We start from the raw sequence: 23,172 nt of genomic DNA, 5'->3' as shown, positions 1-23,172 counted from the left end.
ACTATAGTTATAAGAGATTACCATTGGCCAGGTGCAGTGGCTCAGGCCTGTAATCCCAGCACTTTGGGAGGTTGAGGTGGGCGGATCACTTGAGGCCAGGAGTTCAAGACCAGCCTGGCCCACATGGTGAAACCCTGTTTCTACTAAAAATACAAAAAATTAGCTAGGCGTGGTGGTGCATGCTTGTAATCCCAGCTACTTAGGAGTGTGAGGCAGGAGAAACCTTGAACCTGGGAGGCAGAGGTTTCAGTGAGCTGAGATTGCGCCACTGCACTCCAACCTGGGTGACGGACTGAGACTCTGTCTCAAAAAAAAAAAAAATCACCATTGTGGGGAGCTGCCTAGTGGGTACACAGAAAGCTATAGGTATTAATGTTGTAAAATAAAAACTACATTTACAGAAAAGTCTTGGCAGAACTTCAGATAAGGCAGGACTCGGCTCAGGCGGGTGGGGCCACACACACCAGACTCATGGGGAAGATGTTGTCATCAACGGTTTCTTGTTTCCTAAGTCGGCTGTGAGAAGGAAACTGGGTAGAGAACCAGAGCGTCAGGGCGAAGCCTCTCCACCTGCACAGCCTGGGGACGAAGCGGTAGCCAGGGAGCCACGGCCACCCCAGTCCCGCTCCACCTCCAAAGGGTAAAGCCAAGCGTGGGGTATTGGTTCTGGCAGAAGGGTCACTATGACCACAGAATTCCTCTCCGTGCTTTGCCTCGGTGAGTCTCCAAGACTGGGACATGTGGGCTTGGACAGGGGCTCAGGGGAAGTCCAGGTGGAAAGGCCGTGTTTGGAAGGAATGACTTCCACGCCTGTGGTGGGTGAGGCTGGGCTGCGAGCACCGCCTGCGTGAGTTCTGCTGCCCACATGGAAGCCACAAGGAGGCCATGCTGCAGAGACACAGGGGCAGCCTTGCTTACTCCGCTGGGCAGTGCCGAGCTCCGGTGGGACCTCCCAGCCTGTCTCTGCTGAATGCCGCAGCACAGTCATGCATCCTCCCTTGGCATAGAGGGCTGGGCTTCAGAATCTACGGGGTGCAAGGCTATGGGCAAAAAGTCAGTTTTCTTTCTCTTTCTCTCTCTTTTTTTTTCGAGACAGGCTCTCACTCTGTCATCCAGGCTGTAGTGCAATGGTGTGACCTTGGCTCACTGCAACCTCTGCCTCCCAGGCTCAAGGTGGTGTGTGGAAGTAGTGACGCCATGCTTGCACACCTGTGGTGGGTGGGGCTGGGCTGCTGGCTGCAAGCACCGCCTTGTGTTCCCAAATAACTGGGATTACAGGTGCCTTCCACCATGCTTGGCTAATTTTTATTTTTATTTTTGAGACGGAGTTTTGCTCTTGTTGCCCCTGCTGGAGTGCAATGGTGCAATCTCAGCTCACCGCAACCTCCGCCTCCTGGGTTCAGGCAATTCTCCTGTCTCAGTCTCCTGAGTAGCTGCAATTATAGGCATCCGCCATCATGCCTAACTAATTTTGTATTTTTTATTAGAGACAGGGTTTCTCCACATTGGCCAGGCTGGTCTTGAACTCCTGACCTCAGGTGATCTGCCTGTCTTGGCATCCCAAAGTGTTGGGATTACAGGCGTGAGCCACTGTGCCCGGCCTAATTTTTGTATTTTAAGTAGAGACAGGGTTTCACCATGTTGGTCAGGCTGGTCTCGAACCCCTGATCTCAGGTGATCCGCCTGCCTCTGCCTCCCAAAGTGGTGGGATTACAGGCATGAGCCACCACACCCGGCCCCAAGAGGACAATTTTCTGACCAGCTCTGTACTTAGGCTGATTTAAACCATCCTCAGATTGAACCTGATGTAATCAGACAGAGCTCAGACTGTCAGAAGGAAGATCTGGGTTATAGTCTTGGCTTCACTACATAGGAGCTCTAGGCTTGACCCAGCAGAGTTCCACCTCCCTAAGGCGGATGCATGGAGGGGTGTGGTAGACATCAACATGCTTCACTGCCTCAGTTCCTTCCCCTTTTCTGGGTGCAGCCCTTCCCTGCAGGGTAATGCTACTCTCCTACACACATTTGCACTTAGATTAGCTTTTTTTTTTTTTTGAGACCGGGTCTCACTCTGTCACCCAGGCTGGAGTGCAGTGGTACCACCATAGCTCACTGCAGCCTCAACCTCCTGGGCTCAAGCAATCCTCCCCCAAACCTTCTGGGCAGCTAGAACTACGTGCACACCACCATGCTGGGCTAATTAAAATAATTTCTTTTTTAGAGATGGGGTCTTGCTGTATTGCCCAGGCTAGTCTCTGACTCATGGGCTCAAACAGTTCTTCTGTCTCAGCCTCCCAAAACCCAGTGATCGCAGCCTGGCCTCTGCCTCTGTTTTTGCATGGCTATCTTTCTTCTTCATGTCTCTGTCTCCTTTTTCTCTTCTTGTAAGTTTTTTTTTTTTTGAGACGGAGTTTCGCTCTTGTTACCCAGGCTGGAGTGCAATGGCGCGATCTCGGCTCACCGCAACCTCCGTCTTCTGGGTTCAAGCAGTTCTCCTGCCTCAGCCTCCCGAATAGCTGGGATTACAGGCGTGCGCCACCATGCCCAGCTAATTTTTGTATTTTTAGTAGAGATGGGGTTTCACCTTGTTGACCAGGATGGTCTCAATCTCTTGACCTCGTGATCCACCCGCCTCGGCCTCCCAAGGTGCTGGGATTATAGGCATGAGCCACAGAGCCCGGCCTCTTCTTGTAAGTTTTTATTGGATTAGATGCCCAGCCTACTCCAGTATGACTTCATCTTAGTTTAACTAATTACATCTGCAAAGACCAGACCATGCCATTTCCAAATAAGGCCATATTCACGGCCTTATTTGAAGTTACACCTTGAAGTTATCATTTCAAGAATTGCAAATCAGCTGGGTGCAGTGGCTCATGCCTGTAATCTCAGGACTTTGGGAGGTCGAGGGGGGCAGACCTTTTGAGGTCAGGAGTTTGAGACCAGCCTGGCCGACATGGTGAAACCCCATCTCTACTAAAAATACAAAAATAGGCTGGGCGCAGTGGCTCAAGCCTGTAATCCCAGCACTTTGGGAGGCTGAGGCGGGTGGATCACGAGGTCAAGAGATCGAGACCATCCTGGTCAACATGGTGAAACCCCGTCTCTACTAAAAATACAAAAATTAGCTGGGCATGGTGGCGTGCGCACCTGTAATCTCAGCTACTTGGGAGGCGGAGGCAGGAGAATTGCCTGAACCCAGGAGGCGGAGGTTGCGGTGAGCTGAGATCTCGCCATTGCACTCCAGCCTGGGTAACAAGAGCGAAACTCCGTTTCAAAAAATAAAAAAAAAATAAAAAATATATATATATGTGTAAAATATGTCTACATTTAATATATTACATAATATAAATATATAATATATAATTCACATATATGCATTTATGTATATCTATATTATATCTGCATATATATGTATGTACATTTATAAAATACATGCATTATTATATACATATCAGACCTGTAACGAGCTGGTCATGATTTCTCTGCTGGATTTGTACTCGAAGACAAGTGCGTAATTCTTCTCATTGACATTTCTCTTCCAGGGCTGTGTCTGGGCTATGAGGATGACAAAGAGAACGGTGAGTTTTCTCCCACTTACACTTTATTCCTGCACCCCACATTTCATGACCTTTTTCTTGAATCCTCTGAATTCCAGGCCATCCACATGCAGACTCGAATTAACTCTGAATTCTTTCCAGAGAAACTGTCCAAGCCCTCCCTCCACGCCTGGCCCAGCTCGGTGGCTGAAGCCAAGAGCAACGTGACCCTGAAGTGTCGGGCTCCTTCCCAGAATGTGACATTCACGCTGCGCAAGGTGAACGACTCTGCATTCCAGCGCGAACAGAGCTCGGCAGGAAGCGAAGCGGAATTCCCCTTCATGCACTTGAAGCCCAAGGATGCTGGGAGGTACTTTTGTGCCTACAAGACAGCAGTCTCCCACCAGTGGTCAGAAAGCAGTGAGCACGTGCAGCTGGTGGTCACAGGTGAGAAGGGCCGTCTCAGAGGCGCTCTTGATACACACGTCTTTGGTTTGGCTTTGCTTTTTTTTTTTTTTTTTTGAGATAGAGTCTCGCTCTGTCGCCCAGGCTGGAGTGCAGTTGGCCCACTGCAACCTCTGCCTCCTGCATTCAAGCCATTCTCCTACCTCAGCCTCCTGAGTAGCCGGGATTTCAAGTGCCCACCACACCCGGCTAGTTTTTGTATTTTCTTTTCTTTTCTTTTTTTTGAGATGGAGTTTCGCTCTTGTTACCCAGGCTGGAGTGCAATGGCGCGATCTCGGCTCACCGCAACCTCCGCCTCCTGGGTTCAGGCAATTCTCCTGCCTCAGCCTCCCGAGTAGCTGGGATTACAGGCGTGCGCCACCATGCCCAGCTAATTTTTGTATTTTTACTACAGACAGGGTTTCACCATGTTGACTAGGATGGTCTCGATCTCTTGACCTTGTGATCCATCCGCCTTGGCCTCCCAAAGTGCTGGATTACAGGTGTGAGCCACCTCGCCTGGCCCAATTTTTGTTTTTCAATAGAGATGAGGTTTCACCATACTGGTGAGGCTGATCTCAAACTCCTGACCTCAGGTGATCCACTCACCACAGGCTCCCAAAGGGCGGGATTAACACGTGTGAGCCACCTCTCCAAACCATTTTTTTTTTTTTTTTTGAGTGGTTGTCTTGCTCTGTCTCCCAAGCTGGAGTGCAGTGACACAATCTCAGCTTACTGAAACCTCCACCTCCTGAGTTCAAGCACTTCTACCTCAGCCTCCCGAGTAGCTGGGACTACAGGGCTGTGCCACCACACCCAGCTAATTTTTGTATTTTAGTAGGGTTTCACCATGTTAGCGAGGCTGATTTTGAACTCCTGACCTCACCTGATTTGCCTGCCTCAGCCTCCCAAATTGCGGGAATTACAGGAGTGAGCCACTGTGCCTGGCTGCTTTTGTTTTTTTGCTCTGTCACCCAGGCTGGGGTGCAGTGGCATGAACACAACTCACTGCAGTCTCAACCTCCCAGGCTCAAGCAGTCCTCCTGTGTCAGCCTCCCAAGTAGCTGCCAGGCAAGCACCACCCTGCATGGCTAGTTTTTAAATTATTTGTTGAGACAGGATCTCTTTTTTTTGGAAAAAAGAGAGAAAAAAAGAAAAAAAAAGAAAGAGAGAAAGAAAGAAAAAAATTTAAAAATAGAATGAAAGAGGAAAAGAAAGAGGAAGAGAAAGAGGGAGAGAGAAAGGGAGCCTTGCTTTATTGCCCAGGCTAGAATGCAGCCTAAAAATGGGTGTTGAAAATCTTTTTTTTTTTTTTTTTTTGAGACGGAGTTTCTCTCTTGTTACCCAGGCTGGAGTGCAATGGCACGATCTCAGCTCACTGCAATCTCCGCCTTCTGGGTTCAGGCAATTCTCCTGCCTCAGCCTCCCGAGTAGCTGGGATTACAGGCACGCACCAACATGCCCAGCTAATTTTCTGTATTTTTAATAGAGACGGGGTTTCACCATGTTGACCAGGATGGTCTCGATCCCTTGACCTTGTGATCCACCCGCCTCGTCCTCCCAAAGTGCTGGGATTATAGGCGTGAGCCACCGCGCCCAGCCTGAAAACCTCTTTTATGCCAATAACTGTGCTTAACAATGGAGACAGGAAGGAATAAGGGAGAAAAATAACAAGCAAGCAGGGAACCAATATTTCATTTAAACCTGTGAAATGCTAAGCAATTGCTGAGGAGTGATTTACTTCCAATTATGTAGTCACTTTTAGAGTAGGTGTGATGTGGTACTGATAAGAATGTATGTTTTGTGTATTTGGGGTGGAGACTTCTATAAATGTTTATTAAGTTTACTTGTTCCGGGTCTGAGTTCAAGTCCTGGATATCCTTGTTCATTTTTGAGACAGGATCTCTCTATATTGCCCAGGCTGGTCTTGAACTCCTGAGCTCAGGTTATCCTTCTGCTTTGGCCTCTCAAAGTGCTGGGATTACAGACTTGAGTCACCGAGGCCTGCCTGATGTGAGTTTTTTTTTTTTTTCTGTTGGGGGATGTGACTGGGAAGGAAGGAACCCAGGAGACAAAAACATGCGACATCTTAAATGTGGAAATGGGAACGGAATGTGGGGCAAGATTCCCATCAGGGATTGTGAGAGGGTCCCAATGATGTGGATGCTGCAGAGTGGTGTAGAATACGGTCAATAGAAAATGGGGGTACAGGGCTGGGTGTGGTGGCTCATGTCTGTAATTCCAGCACTGTGGGAGGCCACGGCGGGTGGATCACGAGGTCAGGAGATCGAGAGCATCCTGGCCAACATGGTGAAACTCCACCTCTACTAAAAATAAGAAAAATTAGCCGGGTGTAGTGGCACATGCCTGTAGTCCACGCTATTCAGGAGGCTGAGGCAGGAGAATCGCTTGAACCCTGGAGGCGGAGGTTGCCTCCATTGAGATCGCACCACTGCACTCCAGCCTGGGCGACACAGCAAGACTGTGTCAAAAAAAAAAAAAGAAAGAAGAAAGTTGAAAGAAAGAAAGAAAGAAAGAAAGAAAGAAAGAAAGGAAGGAAGGAAGGAAGGAAGGAAGGAAGGAAGGAAGGAAAAGAAAGAAAGAAAGAAAGAAAGAAAGAAAGAAAGAAAGAAAGAAAGAAAGAAAGAAAGAAAATGGGGTTACAGTCAGACTGACAGACCAAGGGATGATGGCCATGGAAAAGATGGTCTGTTACAGTTCCCAAGAGGAGGGGCGGGCTATACTGTGGGAGGGTATGGGGGGAAGTACCAGGGTCAGTCGGGAGGCAGAGGGAGGAGGAAGACTGTGGGCCAGAGCTTTTACTGTATTTTGTGGGGGAGAACAGGATTAGAGTTGGCCGGGCAAGGTGGCTCATGCCTGTAATCTTAACTCATCCTAGGAATGAATGGATGGATGGATGGGCGGGAGGGTGAATGGATGGATGGATGGGTGGGAGGGTGAATGGATGGATGGATGGATGGATGGGTGGGAGGGTGAATGGATGGATGGATGGGTGGGAGGGTGAATGGATGGATGGATGAAAGGGTAAATGAATGGATGGATGGAAGGGTGGGAGGGTGAATGGATGGATGGATGGATGGGTGGGAGGGTGAATGGATGGATGGATGGGTGGGAGGGTGAATGGATGGATGGATGGATGGATGGATGGATGGATGGGTGGGAGGGTGCATGGATGGATGGATGGATGGATGGGTGGGAGGGTGCATGGATGGATGAAAGGGTGAATGAATGGATGGATGGAAGGGTGGGTGGAAAGTTGGATGGGTGGGTGGATCCATCCACTTTGGCCTCCACCCATCCACTTTGGGAGGCCGAGGAGGGCGGATCACCTGAGGTCAGGAGTTTGAGATCAGATGGAGTGAAACCCCATCTCTACAAAAATACAATAATTACCTGGGTGTCGGGGTGTGAACCTGCGCTTTCAGCTACTTGGGAGGCTGAGGCAAAATAATTACTTAGACCTGGGAGGCAGAGGCTGCAGTGAGCTGAGATTGCACCACTGCACTCCAGCCTGGCTGATAGAATGAGAGCCTGTCCCAAAAAAATAAATAAATAAAAATAAAAAAGGCCGGGCGCGGTGGCTCACACCTGTAATCCCAGCACTTTGGGAGGCTGAGGCGGGTGGATCACGAGGTCAAGAGATCGAGACCATCCTGGTCAACATGGTGAAACCCCGTCTCTACTAAAAATACAAAAAATTAGCTGGGCATAGTGGCGCGTGCCTGTAATCCCAGCTACTCAGGAGGCTGAGGCAGGAGAATTGCCTGAACCCAGGAGGCGGAGGTTGCGGTGAGCCGACATGGCGCCATTGCACTCCAGCCTGGGTAACAAGAGCAAAACTCCCTCTCAAAAAAAAAAAAAAAAAAAAGAAGCCGAGAGTATACTGGTGGTTGCCAGGGGCTGGTGAGTAGGTGATATTTTAAATCAGACCAAGTGGTGCCACTGGTGAGACAGAAATACAGGCCAGGTGCATTGGCTCATGCCTGTAATCCCAGCACTTTGGGAAACCAAGGCAGGTTGATCACTTGAGGCCTGAAGTTTAAGACCAGCCTGGCCAACATGGTGAAACTCTGTCTCTACTAAAAATACAAAAATTAGCAGAGTAGGCTGGGTATGGTGGCTCACGCCTGTCATCCCAGTACTTTGGGAGGTTGAAGCGGGCAGATCACCCAAGGTCAGGAGTTCAAGACTAGCCTGGCCAACATGGTGAAACCCGTCTCTACTAAAAATACAAAAATTATCTGGGTGTGGTGGCAGGTACCTGTAATCCCAGCTACTTGAGAGGCTAAGGCAGGATAATTGCTTAAACCCAGGAGGCGGAGGTTGCAGTGAGTCAAGATCGGGACAATGCACTCCAGCTTGGGAGACAAGAGCATGACTTTGTTTCAAGGAAAAATAAAAATTAGCAGGGTCTGGTGGCACTTACCTGTAATCCCAGCTACTTGGGAGGCTGAATTAGGAGAACTGCTTGAACCCCAGAAGTTGGAAGTTGCAGTGAGCCAAGATCGTGCCACTGCACTCCAGCCTGGGTGACAGTGTGAGACTGTCCTAAAAAAAAACAAAAAAGATATTAAAAAAAAATAAGAATTTGGGTGAATGGTGGTATTCTTTGTCAAGACAGAGAAGACTAATAGGCAATCAAACTGGAGGGGGGGCATTAGCAGGGTCATACATAAATATTTTTGTTATTAAAAATACTATTGACTGGGCATGGTGGCTCACACCTGTAATCCCAGCACTTTGGGAAGCTGAGGCAGGTGGATCACCTGAGGTCAGGAGTTTGATACCAGCCTGGCCAACATGGTGAAACCCTATCTCTACTTAAAAAACAAAATTAAAGCTGGTCGCAGTGGCTAACACCTGTAATCCCAGCACTTTGGGAGGCCGAGGCAGGTGGATCACGAGGTCAAAAGATCAAGACCATCCTGGTCAACATGGTGAAACCCCATCTCTACTAAAAATACAAAAAATTAGCTTGGCGTGGTGGTGCACGCCTGTAGTCCCAGCTACTTGGGAGGCTGAGGCAGGAGAATTGCCTGAACCCAGGAGGCGGAGATTGCGGTGAGCCGAGATCGCGCCATTGCACTCCAGCCTGGGTAACAAGAGCGAAATTTCGTCTCAAAAAAAAAAAAAATACAAAATTAGCCAGGCTTGGTGACACATACCTGTAATCCCAGCTAGTCGGGAGGCTGAGGCGAGAGAACTGATTGAACCTGGGAGGTGGAGTTGCAGTGAGCTGAGATCGAACCATTGCACTCCAGCTGGGCAACAAGAGCAAAACTCCATCTCAGAAAAAACTATCAAACTCCAGGAGTATTAGGAAGAGTTAATCTGAGGCTCTGTCCCCGGTCTGAGGACCCAGGGAGCATCTAGGGAATGGAGAAACTCTTTTCTGCTTCCCAAACAGGGCAGGAAGTCAGTAAGGAGGACGTGAGGACGCCTGCCCACAATGGTCCCATATGATTAGCTTCATTCCTTGTCTTCCCTTCCGTTTTCCAGATAAACACGATGAACTTGAAGCTCCCTCGATGAAAACAGGTAAGATGATTAGAAAGGAGTTGTTTTTCCCGATTAGATCTGCTTCATAATACAGGGATCGCCTTTCCTTAAAGTGCACACGAGGACTTTATTTTTATTTTATTTTATTTATTTTTTGAGACAGAGTCTCGCTCTGTCACCCAGGCTGGAGTGAAGTGGCATGATCTCACTACAACCTCCGCCTTCTGTGTTCTGGGTTCAAGCGATTCTCCTGCCTCAGCCTCCCAAGTAGCTGGGATTACAGGCATGCACCACCCTGCCTGGTTAATTTTGTATTTTTAATAGAGATGGGGTTTCTCCATGTTGCTCAGGGTGGTCTTGAATCCCAACCTCTGGTGATTTGGGAATCCTCTTGAAGGCTGGAATTACAGGCATGAGCCACTACACCTGGATTTTTTTTTTTTTTTTTTTTTAGTAGAGACAGGGTTTCACCATGTTGGCCAGGCTGGTATCAATCTCCTGACCTCAACCAATTCCCCCACCTCAGCCTCTAAAAGCGTTGGGATTATGGGCGCAAGCCACTGCACCCGGCCCACAAGAAGAACTTTAATGCCCACTTTCTCAATGTTATTGGGGAAACTGCTGTGTTTTGGGGGGTTGGGGAGGTAACTTCTTTTTTTTGTTTTTTGTTTTGTTTTGTTTTGAGATGGAGTTTTGCTCTTGTTACCCAGGCTGGAGTGCAATGGCGCGATCTCGGCTCACTGCAACCTCCGCCTCCTGGGTTCAGGCAATTCTCCTGCCTCAGCCTCCTGAGTAGCTGGGATTACAGGCGCGTGCCACCATGCCCAGCTAATTTTTTGTATTTTTAGTAGAGACGGGGTTTCACCATGTTGACCAGGATGGTCTCAATCTCTTGACCTCGTGATCCACCCGCCTCGACCTCCCAAAGTGCTTGGATTACAGGCGTGAGCCACCGCACCCGGCCTGGGGAGGTAACTTCTAAAGTGCTTCCAGGTGCTGAAGAAGCTGGTGTGTAAAACACCACAGAGTGCATCATCTGCCATATTACATGATGAAAAGCTAGGGTGGGGATTGGGGAATAATGGGGATGAATTTTTGTGTGACTTGTTTGGGGAGTAGGACAAGGACCTACACAGTGTAGGTACTTGGGGAATTTGTGTAATCAAGAGTTTGTTATAATTCTAAAATTCTCAAAAATAGGGTGAATATTGAATGCATTTTTCCTGATGTTGCTTATTCATTAACAATTGACTAGCCAGGCGTGGTGGCTCATGCCTGTAATACCAGCACTTTGGGAGGCTGAGGCAGGCTGATCACGAGGTCAAGAGTTCGAGACCAGTCTGGCCAACATAGTGAAACCCTGTCTTTACTAAAAATACAAAAAATTAGCTGAACGTGGTGGCAGGCACCTGTAATCCCAACTACTCAAGAGGGTAAGGCAGGAGAATCACTTGAACCCGGGAGCTGGAGGTTGCAATGACCTGAGAGTACACCACTGCACTCCAGCCCAGCTGACAATATGAGACTCTGTCTCAAAACAAAACAATTGACTAAGACTCTGTCCTCAGAGGTTGTCATAAAAATTAGAGCTTTTGGGCCGGGCGCAGTGGCTCACGCGTGTAATCCCAGCACTTTTGGAGGCCAAGGCGGGCGGATCACTTGAGGTCAGGAGTTTGAGACGAGCCTGGTCAACATGGTGAAACCCCATCTCTACTAAACATTCAAAATTTAGCCATTACTGTAATCCCAGCTACTCAGGAGGCTGAGGCAGGAGAATTTGAATCTGGGAGGTGGAGGTTGCAGTGAGCTGAGATGGCACCACTGCCCTCCAGCCTGGGCAACAGAGTGAGATTGTCTCTAAAAAAAAAAAAATTTTTTTAAGTTAAGGATTTCGGCAGTATTCGGCTGAAACAGGAGCTCATCCAGACTTTAAGGGCCAAATGCAGAATATAAATTGCCATCTAGATGCTTAATCATCCTTCCTTTCAGCAAGTCATAATGTTCCTACAACCTACTCCAAAGAGCCGAAGTTGCTGAAGGTTGCTGTTAGCAGTCTGTGCTGGTATAATTGGGTTTTAAAAAGGTATCCTCCAAACTACTTGAAACGTTTTTATTCCATGATAGTAGGTTTGGAAAGTGACTACTACCTAGCACTATGAACACAATTCATGCCAGGAACATTTTCTAAGAAAGACACGAAGTCTAACAGAAGAGAGAAACATGGAATTATCAGAAATAAGGAGGGAGATCTAGTGAGGTGTAAGAGGGAGGAGAAAGAGAAGTTTTTCTATTTTGAGCTCTTGTATCTTTTGTTTTCTTTCTTTTTTTATGGATATATAATTCACATTCCAAAAATTCACCCTTGTAAAGTGTACAATTCACTAGCATTCGGATATTCACGAGGTAGTATAACCATCACCACCACATAATTCCAGAACATCCTCATCACCCTAAAATGAAATCTTGTACCCACTGAGAAGCAGTCACTCCCCATTTCCCACTCTCCCGCCAGACCCTGCCAACCATTAATATGCTTCTTTGTGTCTATGGTTTCATCTATTCTGGACATTTTGTGTAAGTGGATTCATTCACTACATGATTCTTTCTGACTAGCTCTTTTTGCTTTAGGATGATGTTTTCTTTTCTTTTTTTAAAATTATACTTTAAGTTCTGGGGTACATGTGGAGATTGTGCAAGATTGTTACATAGGTATACACATGCCACGGTGGTTTCCTGCCTCTGTCCCCTCGTCACCTACATTAGGTATTTCTCCTAATATTATCTCTCCCCATTCCCTAACCCTCTGCTATTCCTCCCCTAATCCCCCCAACCCCAACAGGCCCCAGTGTGTAATGTTCCCCTCCCTGTGTCCATGTGTTCTCATTGTTCAATATCCACTTACGAGCGACAGCATAGCATAATGCTTTCAAAGTTTATCTGTACTGTAGCATGTATCAATGTTTCATTTCCTGTCATGGTGAAAAGCATCTCATTGTATGGATAGACCACATTCCACATTTGCTTATTCATTCCTTTTTTTTTTTTTTTTCTTTTTTGAGATGAAGTCTTGCTCTGTGGCTCAGGCTGCAGTGCAGTGGCACGATCTCGGCCCACTGCAACCTCTTCCTCCCAGATTCAGGCTGTTCTCCTGCCTCAGCCTCCTGAGTAGCTGGAAGTACAGGCATGCGCCACCATGCCTGGCTAATTTTTAGTAGAGACGGGGTTTCCCCATGTTGGCCAGGCTGGTCTTGAACTCTTGACCGCAGGTGATCCACCTGCCTCAGCCTCCCAAAGTGCTGAGATTACAGGCGTGCTACCGCACCTGGCCCCATTCTTTTTTTGATGGACATTTGTGTTCTCTGTACCTCTTGGCTACAGTGAGTAATGGTGCTTGAACACTGGCAGGAGTATCTGTTTGCCTCCCCGCTTTAAATTATCTTGGGTATGTACCTAGAAGTGGAATTGCTAGGACATATGGTGACTATTATGTTCAACTTTTTGAGGAACTGCCAAATCGTCTTCCATTGTGGCTGTATCATGTTATAGTCATTCCTTCCAGTAATATATGTGGGTTCCAATATCTCCACATCCTTGTCAACACTTCCTTTTCTTTTTTTTAAATGATAGCCATCCCAGTGGGTATTACATAATTTCTTTAAATGTAGTTTTTGAGTTCAAATTTGTATCATCACAATCCTAAACAGAATAAAATATCTCGGCTGGGCACAATGGCTCATGTCTGTAATCCCAGGACTGTGGGAAGATGAGGCAGGAGGATCACTTGAGCCCAGGGGTTCAAGACCAGCCTGGGCAACCTGGTAAGATCCCATCTCTACAAAAAACACAAAAATTGGCCAGGCATGCTGGTGTGGGCCTGTAGTCCCAGCTGCTTGGGAGGCTGAGGCAGGAAGATCATTTGAGCCCAGGAGTTTGAGGCTTTCAGTGAGCTGTGATTGCACCACTGCACTCCAGCCTGGGTGACAGGGTGAGACCTTGTTTCAATATCTTTAAGCACAGGTATAACGTCCCCATCCTGTATTTATATACCTCAAACACACAAGAAAAGGACCCTATATTCAACTGCTATGTAGATCATGAAGATGACTTTAAGCAGGTGTAGTGGCTCATGCCTACAACCCCAGCACTTTGGGAGGCCAAGATGGGCAGATCACCTGAGGTCAGAAGTTCAAGACCAGCCTGGCTAACATGGTGAAACCCTGTCTCTACTAAAAATACAAAAAGTTACCTGGACTTTGTGGTGGGCGCCTGCAATCCCAGCTACTCGGGAGGCTGAAGAAGGAGAATCACTTGAACCTGGGAGGCGGAGGTTGCAGTGAGCCAAGATTACACCATTGCAGTCTAGCCTGGGCAACAGAGCAAGATGCTGTATCCAAAAAAAAAAAGAGAGAGAGAGAGAGAGAATGAAGATGAATTTTATCACACAAGACCCGGCTTTCTTTCTGGTGCCTGTGGCTTCATTTATGTCCCAGTCAGGCTGTATCCCGTTGTTCAGTCTGATTCCAGCAATATAGTAATTTATAATGTATTCTGGCAATTTGTAAATAGTGATGTGAAATTTGGCCGGGATATGTGGACATCTTGGGGGGAACCCAATTCAGCTGGTTATGGGGTCATATGAAGACGAGAATTTTACAATAATGTACTTCTCATTTCGAGCAAAGTGTTGCTTGAAAAATGAACTGAAGGGACAAGGCAAGGCTGCTGCTTCTCTGCTTCCATCTGGGGAACCCAAGGATCCAGGAGCAGCTGTGCCTGCCCTGGATTCATAAGTCCTTGGAGATGCACTGATAGAATTGTTTCTTTTTGCTGGGCGCAGTGGCTCGTGCCTGTAATCCTAGCACTTTGGGAGGCCAAGGTGGGCAGATCACTTGAGCCCAAGAGTTTGAGACCAGCCTGGCCAACATGGTGAAACCTTGTCTCTACTAAAAATATGAAAAATCAGCAGGGTGTGCTGGCAGGTACATGTAATCCCAGCTCCTTGGGAGGCTGAGGCAGGAGAATCTCTTGAACCCAGGAGGTGGAGGTTGTAGTGAGCCGAGATTGCACCACTGCACTCCAGCCTGGGCGACAGAGTGAGACTCTGTTTCAAAAAATTAAAAAAGAAGTGTTGCCCTTGAGGTGTTCTCAGATCCAGCTCCACCAAAAGCAGGCTCTTAGCATTCGTGCAAAAGTGACATTTTAGGGGAGTGGGGAAGAAGGCCTGGGAGGAAAAGAAATTAAACACGGGTGGGATATTCATGTCCCTCAGATGGTATATTTGGCCCAATTCTGCAGAAAAGCAGTGGAGACAGAGAAGGTCAAAGACGGGAGGGGAGCTGTGGTCTTTCTATTTCCCTGCAAACAGCAGGCAGTGGCAGTTTGGCAGGGAATATACATTCCAAGGCATTTTGAGTCCTCCCTGGCTCAAAGAAGAGACCTAAGTGTTCACTTTGGAAAGGGAAAGAAGCCTCGATCTAGAATGCATAAAAATGGTAAAGGGATCTGGGGAACATGGGTTGAGGAACACTGACAGAATCTGTTACAGAGAGAGATGGGTGTGGGTGGAATATTGGGTGAAAAATCATCATTATACCTACAATCCCATTATCCTACACAGTGAGTCAGTTTCTAGACTGAGTGCTTGAAAGCCAGGATTTTTCATCATTACCTAACTCCTCAAGTTAGATATTATTAGCTCTCTGCCTCCTCCTTATATTTAACCAAAGAATAACGTATTCCAGAAAGGGAAGGGAACATTTACAGAGTCGGCAGGTGGGAGACTCAGTACTAGAACCCAAGCGTGCGTTGTTACAAAGAATCCACTCCTTTTGCCGCTGGCTGATGGTCTGCTCAGACAGAGCCTTATTTCAGGGAGGGAGACAGATACTTAGATATGATAGACAGATGACAGGTGAGTAGGTAGGTAACTCGATATGATACATTAGATAGATGTAGATAGATGGTAGGTAGATAGCTAGATATGATAGATTAGATAAATAGGAGAGAAGCAGGTAGTAGATACAATAGATTAGATAGAGACATAGACGGTAGGTAGATACATAACTACATATGATGACAGACTAGATAAATAGGTAATAGGCAAGTAGGTAGACAGATAACTAGATATGGCAGATAGATTAGACAGATGATCGTCAGTAGGTAGATACAGATGATAGATTAGATAGATGATAGATAACTTGATATAGATAAGATAGATGATCAATTGGATAATTAGGTACAATGGATAGATACATTAGATAGATGATAGATTAGGTAGACAGATGATAGGTGAGTAGGTAGATAGATACAGATGATAGATTAGATAGATGATAGATAACTTGATATAGATAAGATAGATGATCAATTGGATAATTAGGTACAATTGATAGATACATTAGATAGATGATAGATTAGATAGATGATAGATAACTTGATATAGATAAGATAGATGATCAATTGGATAATTAGGTACAATGGATAGATACATTAGATAGATGATAGATTAGGTAGACAGATGATAGGTGAGTAGGTAGATAGATACAGATGATAGATTAGATAGATGATCCTCAGTAGGTAGATACAGATGATAGATTAGATAGATGATAGATAACTTGATATAGATAAGATAGATGATCAATTGGATAATTAGGTACAATTGATAGATACATTAGATAGATGATAGATTAGATAGATGATAGATAACTTGATATAGATAAGATAGATGATCAATTGGATAATTAGGTACAATGGATAGATACATTAGATAGATGATAGATTAGGTAGACAGATGATAGGTGAGTAGGTAGATAGATACAGATGATAGATTAGATAGATGATAGATAACTAGATATAGCCAAGATAGATGATCAATTAGATAATGAGATACAATTGATAGATAACATTAGATAGATGATAGATAACTAGATATAGCCAAGATAGATGATCAATTAGATAATGAGATACAATTGATAGATAACATTAGATAGATGATAGATAACTAGATATAGCCAAGATAGATGATCAATTAGATAATGAGATACAATTGATAGATAACATTAGATAGATGATAGATAACTAGATATAGCCAAGATAGATGATCAATTAGATAATGAGATACAATTGATAGATAACATTAGATAGATGATAGATAACTAGATATAGCCAAGATAGATGATCAATTAGATAATGAGATACAATTGATAGATAACATTAGATAGATGATAGATAACTAGATATAGCCAAGATAGATGATCAATTAGATAATGAGATACAATTGATAGATGCATTAGATAGATGATAGATTAGGTAGACAGATGGGTGAGTAGGTAGATAGAGATAGATAGGTAGGTAGGTAGATACAGAGATACCTAGATAGGTGATAAGAGCTGTAAGATAGAAAAAATAGATAGATAGAAGATAGATAACTAGATATGACAGATTAGATGATAGGTAAGTAGGTGAATATTCAGATACATACAGATGATAGATGATAGATAATAATGATTGATAGATATATTAGATAGATGATGGATTTGTTAGATGATAGGTAATTAGGTGGATAGACAGATAGATAGATGTCTAGATAGGTGATAGATTAGCAAGACAGGAAAATTACACAGATAGAAAGATAGATAGATAATTAGATGTGACAAGATAGATTGGATAGATGATAGGTAAGTAGGTAGAGAGACAGATAAAGATAGCTAGGCAGACAGATGGACAGATGAGTGAGACAGATAAATTAGGCAGGTACTTCTCCCTGCATAGGTCTGTAGAAATGCCGACGCAAGCACAGCGAGGGAACCAAGTAGGGAAGGGTTGGATGGGAAGCTCTGTTGGTGCAGAGGACCAGGCGTGTGAGCATCTCAGACGCGGCTCTGCGATGTGGCCACAGGTCATCGCACACCCAGGAAGCATTCTCAGCCTCCAAGCACACTAACAAACACAGTGAGGGTCTTGGTGAGGCCCCGCTCTGGGGCTTCACTTCCGAAGTTGCTCACCTTTTTGTGTTCGATCATGTTTCTGCTACTTACTCCTTAAAGTCTCATGACGTGTGTTTCCTGAACCTCACGTGCCAAGAAAAAAAAACAAAAACAAAAACAAAAACAGGGGAATTGCATGGACTCCGTCACCCAGACTTACTAACAGGCTGCTCACTCTCCCTCAACGCTGTGAGCTTTGGAAGGAACCCTTGTCATAATCCCGGGAGTTACATGGGAACGTGTGCCCTTCACCAGTGGGATGGGAATAATGGTGCTACCTTGCAGGGTTGTTGTAAGAATTTAACACGCTACGACGTAGACTTACATGGCGATATTGCTCAAGCACTCGTTTTTTTTTGTTTTGTTTTGTTTTGCTTTGCTTTTGAGACAGAGTTTCACTCTTGTTACCCAGGCTGGAGTGCAATGGTGCGATCTCGGCTCACCGCAACCTCCGCCTCCTGGGTTCAGGCAATTCTCCTGCCTCAGCCTCCCGAGTAGCTGGGATTACAGGCACGCACCACCATGCCCAGCTAATTTTTTGTAATTTTTAGTAGAGACGGGGTTTCACCATGTTGACCAGGATGGTCTCGATCTGTTGACCTCAGGATCCACCCGCCTTGGCCTCCCAAAGTGCTGGGATTACAAGTGTGAGCCACCGCGCCCAGCCGAATTTGTTTTTTGAGACAAAGTCTTGCTCTGTCACCCAGGCTGGAGTGCAATGGCTCAATCTCAGCTCATGGCAACTTCTGCCTCTGGGTTCAAGTGATTCTCCTGCCCCAGCCTCCTGAGTAGCTGGGATTACAGGTGCATGCTGCCATGCCTGGCTAATTTTTGTATTTTTAGTAGAGACGAGATTTCACCACATTGGTCAGGCTGGTCTCAAACTCCTGACCTCAAGTGATCCACCTACTGAGAGGGATGCTTTTTAGTTTTGGTTATTCTTTTTTTTTTTTTTTGAGACAGAGTCAAGCTCTGTCGCCCAGGCTGGAGTCCAGTGGTGCAATCGCAGCTCACTGCAACCTCCGCCTCCCGGGCTCAAGCCATTCTCCTGCCTCAGCCTCCGAAATATCTGGGATTACAGGTGCCCGCCACCACACTCAGCTAATTTTTGTATTTTTAGTAGAGATGGGGTTTCACTGTGTTGCTGGTCAAGCTGGTCTCAAACTCCCGACCGCATGATCTGCCTCCCTCGGCCTCCCAAAGTGCTGGGATTACAAGTGTGAGCCACCGTGCCTGGCCTAGATTTGGTCATTCTTATTTATTTATTTAGAACTGGAGTCTCGCTCAGTCGAGTGCAGGATGCAGTGGCATGACCTTGGCTCACTGCAACCTCTACCTCCTGGGTTCAAGGGATTCTGCTGCCTTGGCTTCCTGAGTAGCTGGGATTACAGGTGTGAGCCGACACGCCCAGCCGATTTTTTGTATTTCTAGTAGAGACAGGTTTTCACCATGTTGGCCAGGCTGGTCTCGAACTACAAACCTCAAGTGATCATCCATCTTGGCCACCCAAGGTGCCGGGATTACAGGCCTGAGCCACCACGCCTGGCCATTAGTCTTTCTTTTCCACCCTGGTCTAACCCTGTTCTTGTTAGGAATCCTCCCTGAGTTCTCCCAGCTGATCCCTTGCCGTTCTGGTGTCCGAGGGAATCATGTGTTCTTCAGAGAACCTCACCCTTCCCCATGCCTTCCGTGCCCATGTCACTGCTGTTCATTACCTGGCATCAACAAGCTCACTGAAGCGTGTCTGAAGTTGGCTGGGCACGGTGGTCTGTACTCTCAGCTACTCTGGAGACTGAGTGAGGAGGATGGCTTAAGCCCAGGAATTTCAGTATGGCTGCGTCACTGCACTCCAGCCTCGACAACAGAGTGAGACTCTGTCTCTTTAAAAAAAAGAAAATAAAGGAAAAGAACCAATAGAACATATACATGAATATACATAGAGAGACTTGATCTTGTAGCTTGTATGGAGGCAGAATTCCTCCCTCCTTGGGGGACGTTGGTCTTGCCTCTGAAGCCTTTAACTGATTGGATGAGGCCCACTCATATGACAATGGGTCATCTGCTTTACTCAAAGTCTGTTGGTCGAAATGTTCATTACAGACAGGCGCGGTGGCTCACCTGTAATCCCAGCACTTTGGGAGGCCAAGGCGGGCGGCTCACTTGAAGTCACGAGTTTGAGACCAGCCTGCCCAACATAGTGAAACCCCATCTCCACTAAAAATACAAAAATTAGCTGGGCATGGTGGTGCACGCCTGTAATTCCAGCTACTCGGGAGGCTGAGTCAGGAGAATTGTTTGAACTTGGGAGGTGGAGATTGCAGTGAGCCGAGATTTGTACTCCAGCCTGGGTGACAGAGTGAGACTCCATGTCAAAAAAAATTATGTATATATATGTTATACACACACACACACACACACACACTCACACTCACACACACACACACTCACACACACACACACAATATATATATGAAGCACCTGGCACAGAGCTGGCTCATAGTAAATGATCAGTATCATGGCTATGCACCAGCCACTCCCTTGGAATTTTCTATGCACTAAACACTGTTCCTTTTTTTTTTTTTTTCTGGAGTCTCACTCTGTCACCCAGGCTGGAGTACAATGGCATGGTCTCAGCTCACTGCAACCTCTGCCTCCCAGGTTCGAGTAATTCTCCTGCCTTGGCCTCCTGAGTAGCTGGGACTACAGGCACGTGCTACCACACCCAGCTAATTTTTGTACTTTTAGTAGAGACGGGGTTTCACTGTGCTGGCCAGGCTGGTCTCGAACTCCTGACCTTGTGATCCACCCACCTTGGCCTCCCACAGTGTTGGGATTACAGGTGTGAGCCACTGCGCCTGGGCGGTTCCAGCCTTCTCTATGGGTACTGACCCACCATCCACTACAGTAGCTACTGCTGCTACCCTCACTTTACAGACGAGGAAACAGAAGCTTGGAGAAGATTAAGGTAATTCCCCAAAGCAATAGGAAGTTCCAGATCCGAGGTGGGAGATCCAGGCTTGGAAGCCAGGCTGTCTGGCTGGCTCCTCTTAGCTTTTCTGCTCACCCTCTCAGCGCATTTCAGGAGCCAGGCTGATTCCCTGACCTGCTCTTCCTCTCTAGACACCAGAGCCATCTTTGTCAGCATCTTCAGCTGTGTCTCCATCCTTCTCCTCTTCCTCTTAGTCATCGTCATCTACAGATGCAGCCAGAACGGTGAGCTCAGAGAGCACAAAGGGAGAGAGGGAGGGCGAAGCGTTTTCTCAGTAGGTACATTCCTCCTGCATTTTTTATAGGTTCCTCGCCTGAAGAATCCTCCAAGAGGTACACGCTGGGCATAGCGTATGCTCCACCCAATTCCCATGTCATTCTCCAGGGAATCCACTGGCACATCCAGGACTGGTGCCCTAAGCCCCTACTCCTGCCCGGCCTGTGACCTCCTCTCCCCTCCATAGCCCTCACCCTCTCCCCCCAGTCTTCACATCCCGTCCTTTCATGTGTTTCTCTCTCTTAGAACCAGTCATTCCAAACTTCCAGAACGAGAGGCTGCTGGTAAGGGATAGGGGAAGGGAATAACCAGACAGAAAGGCTAAGTTCTGGCTGGGTACAGTGGCTCACGTCTGTAACTCCAGCACTTTGGGGGGCTGAGGTGGGTGGATCACGTGGGGTTGGGAGTTCAAGACCAGCCTGGCCAACATGGAGAAACCCCATCTCTACTGAAAATACAAAATTAGCTGGGCACGGTGGCGCGTGCTTGTGATCCCAGCTACTCGGGAGGCTGAGGCAGGAGAATCACTTGAACGCAGGAGGCAGAGGCTGCAGTGAGCTGGGATCGCGCCATTGCACTCCAGCCTGGGCAGCAAGAGTGAAACTCCATCTCAAAAGAAAGAAAGGAAAGAAAGGAAGGAAGGAAGGAAGGAAGGGAGGGAGGGAGGGAGGGAGGGAGGGAGGGAGGGAGGGAAGGAAGGAGAAGAAAAGGAAGGAAGGAAGGAAGGAAGGAAGGAAGGAAGGAAGGAAGGAAGGAAGGAAGGAAAGAAAGAAAGACTGAGTTCTGATATCTGCAGCTGAGACCTGATTTTTTTTCTCTCTCTCTCACTCAGATACAGATTTATTCAAGATGGAAAGGGTATATGTCTCGGTGAGTCCTCCAGCTTGGGAGTCCTTCACCATGACAGGAGTTCGAGACCAGCCTGACGAACGTGGTGAAACCTGTCTCTACCTATGAGTCCCTCCCTTACCACGCTGGGCTGGTAGTGTCTGTCTGCTGGTTAAGCCCACACAGAAATGTCCACTGTTTATCACCCATGTGATCGTAGACGAGTCACAAAACTCTCATAACGGGAACCAAAATCTCCATTTAAAAGGCTTATGCAGATCCATTGATGTCACAAATAAAGGGTTTAAAAACAGGAAAGAGGCCGGGCACGCGGTGGCTCACGCCTGTAATCCCAGCACTTTGGGAGGCCGAGGCGGGCGGATCACCAGAGGTCAGGTGTTCAAGACCAGCCTGGCCAACATGGTGAAGCCTCGTCTCTACTAAAAATACAGTAATTAGCCGGGATAGGCGGGTGCCTGTAATCCCAGCTACTCAGGAGGCTGAGGCAGGAGAATCGCCTGAACCCAGGAGGCGGAGGTTGCGGTGAGCCGAGATCGCGCCATTGCACTCCAGCCTGGGAAATAAGAGCGAAACTCCGTCTCAAAAATAAATAAAATAAATAAATAATAAAAACAGAAAAGAAAAAGAAATGCATCTCGCGTGACCGAGGACCTGGATTTTAAATTTAACTGTAATTAATTTAAACGTCAAGAGCCATGGGTGGCTAGTGGTTGCCATACTGACCACTCAGTGTTCAATGCGTGTCTGTGTTCGTGTGTTTTCCCCAAAGACCGCAGACCCCCAAGGAGTGACCTCTGCTGAGCTAAGCACCCACGCCCTGTCTGAGGCAGCTGCTGACACTACCCTGGAGCCCCCAGGATCTCACGAATATGTGGCACTGAAAGTGTAGCAACAAGACAACACAGGCCACCGAAGGAGGGGGTATTGTGCCGGCTGAGGTCATTGAAAATGTGGAGATGTGGATGACCGTGTCCCTTGCTTCTCATTCGTATCAATAAAATTAAGTTTCTCATCTTAAAAAGAAATCTGGCTTATTTACGGAGTATTCATGCCCCAGAACCCCACCACACTCTTTCTACCCCACATTTCCTCCTAGAACAATTCAAGGGAATAATTATTATTGATCAGCTATCCAGCAGAGAATGCAAGTATTATTGAACCTCTCCAGGAAGCACAACAAACAAAAGAGAAAATGGCCAGGGGGCCGGGCTTGGTGGCGCACGCCTGTAATCCAGCACTTCAGGAGGCTGAGGCAGGTGGCTCGGCTGAGGTCAGAGTTCAAGACCAGCCTGGCCAACATGGTGAAATCCCATCTCTATTAAAAATACAAAATTAGCTGGGTGTGGTGATGGGCGCCTGCAATCCCACTTACTCGGGAGGGTGAGGCAGGAAAATCGCTTGAACCCAGGAGGCAGAGGTTGCAGTGAGCCGAGATGGCACCATTGCACCCCAGCCTGGTCAACAGGGTGAGATTCCACCTCAAACAAACAAACAAACAAAAAGCCCAGACCTGCAAATTCCTAGACCAGAGAACAGAAAACAAAAGGAGCAGAGAGTAACATTTCCAGCTTTGTGG

The 23,172-nt window shown here is 46.9% G+C and overlaps 1 protein-coding gene across 1 annotated transcript; it reads left to right on the top strand.

Annotated features, from left to right (window-relative positions):
• Nucleotides 1–683: 683 nt before the first annotated feature.
• On the top strand, nucleotides 684–22,553 carry VSTM1 (V-set and transmembrane domain containing 1). Its single transcript, XM_078359613.1, has 8 exons — nucleotides 684–717; nucleotides 3,543–3,983; nucleotides 9,501–9,539; nucleotides 20,603–20,695; nucleotides 20,776–20,803; nucleotides 20,994–21,031; nucleotides 21,580–21,617; nucleotides 22,366–22,553. Exons 1-8 carry the CDS (start codon nucleotides 684–686, stop codon nucleotides 22,483–22,485), a joined length of 831 nt encoding a protein of 276 aa, XP_078215739.1. The 3' UTR covers nucleotides 22,486–22,553.
• The last annotated feature ends 619 nt before the right edge of the window (nucleotides 22,554–23,172 follow it).

Source organism: Callithrix jacchus, chromosome 22 (genome assembly GCF_049354715.1).
Source record: "Callithrix jacchus isolate 240 chromosome 22, calJac240_pri, whole genome shotgun sequence".
NCBI lineage: Eukaryota > Metazoa > Chordata > Mammalia > Primates > Cebidae > Callithrix > Callithrix jacchus.
Note: the sequence above shows the minus strand (reverse complement) of the source record. Positions and strands in the feature narration are given on the sequence as shown.

Bases quoted from the DNA above. Each gene is read 5' to 3' on its own strand.
- VSTM1 (XM_078359613.1), top strand. From the start codon at position 684: ATGACCACAGAATTCCTCTCCGTGCTTTGCCTCG. The intron at 718-3,542 runs GTGAGTCTCCAA...TTTCTCTTCCAG, and splicing joins CCTCTCCGTGCTTTGCCTCG to GGCTGTGTCTGGGCTATGAG. The intron at 3,984-9,500 runs GTGAGAAGGGCC...TCCGTTTTCCAG, and splicing joins CGTGCAGCTGGTGGTCACAG to ATAAACACGATGAACTTGAA.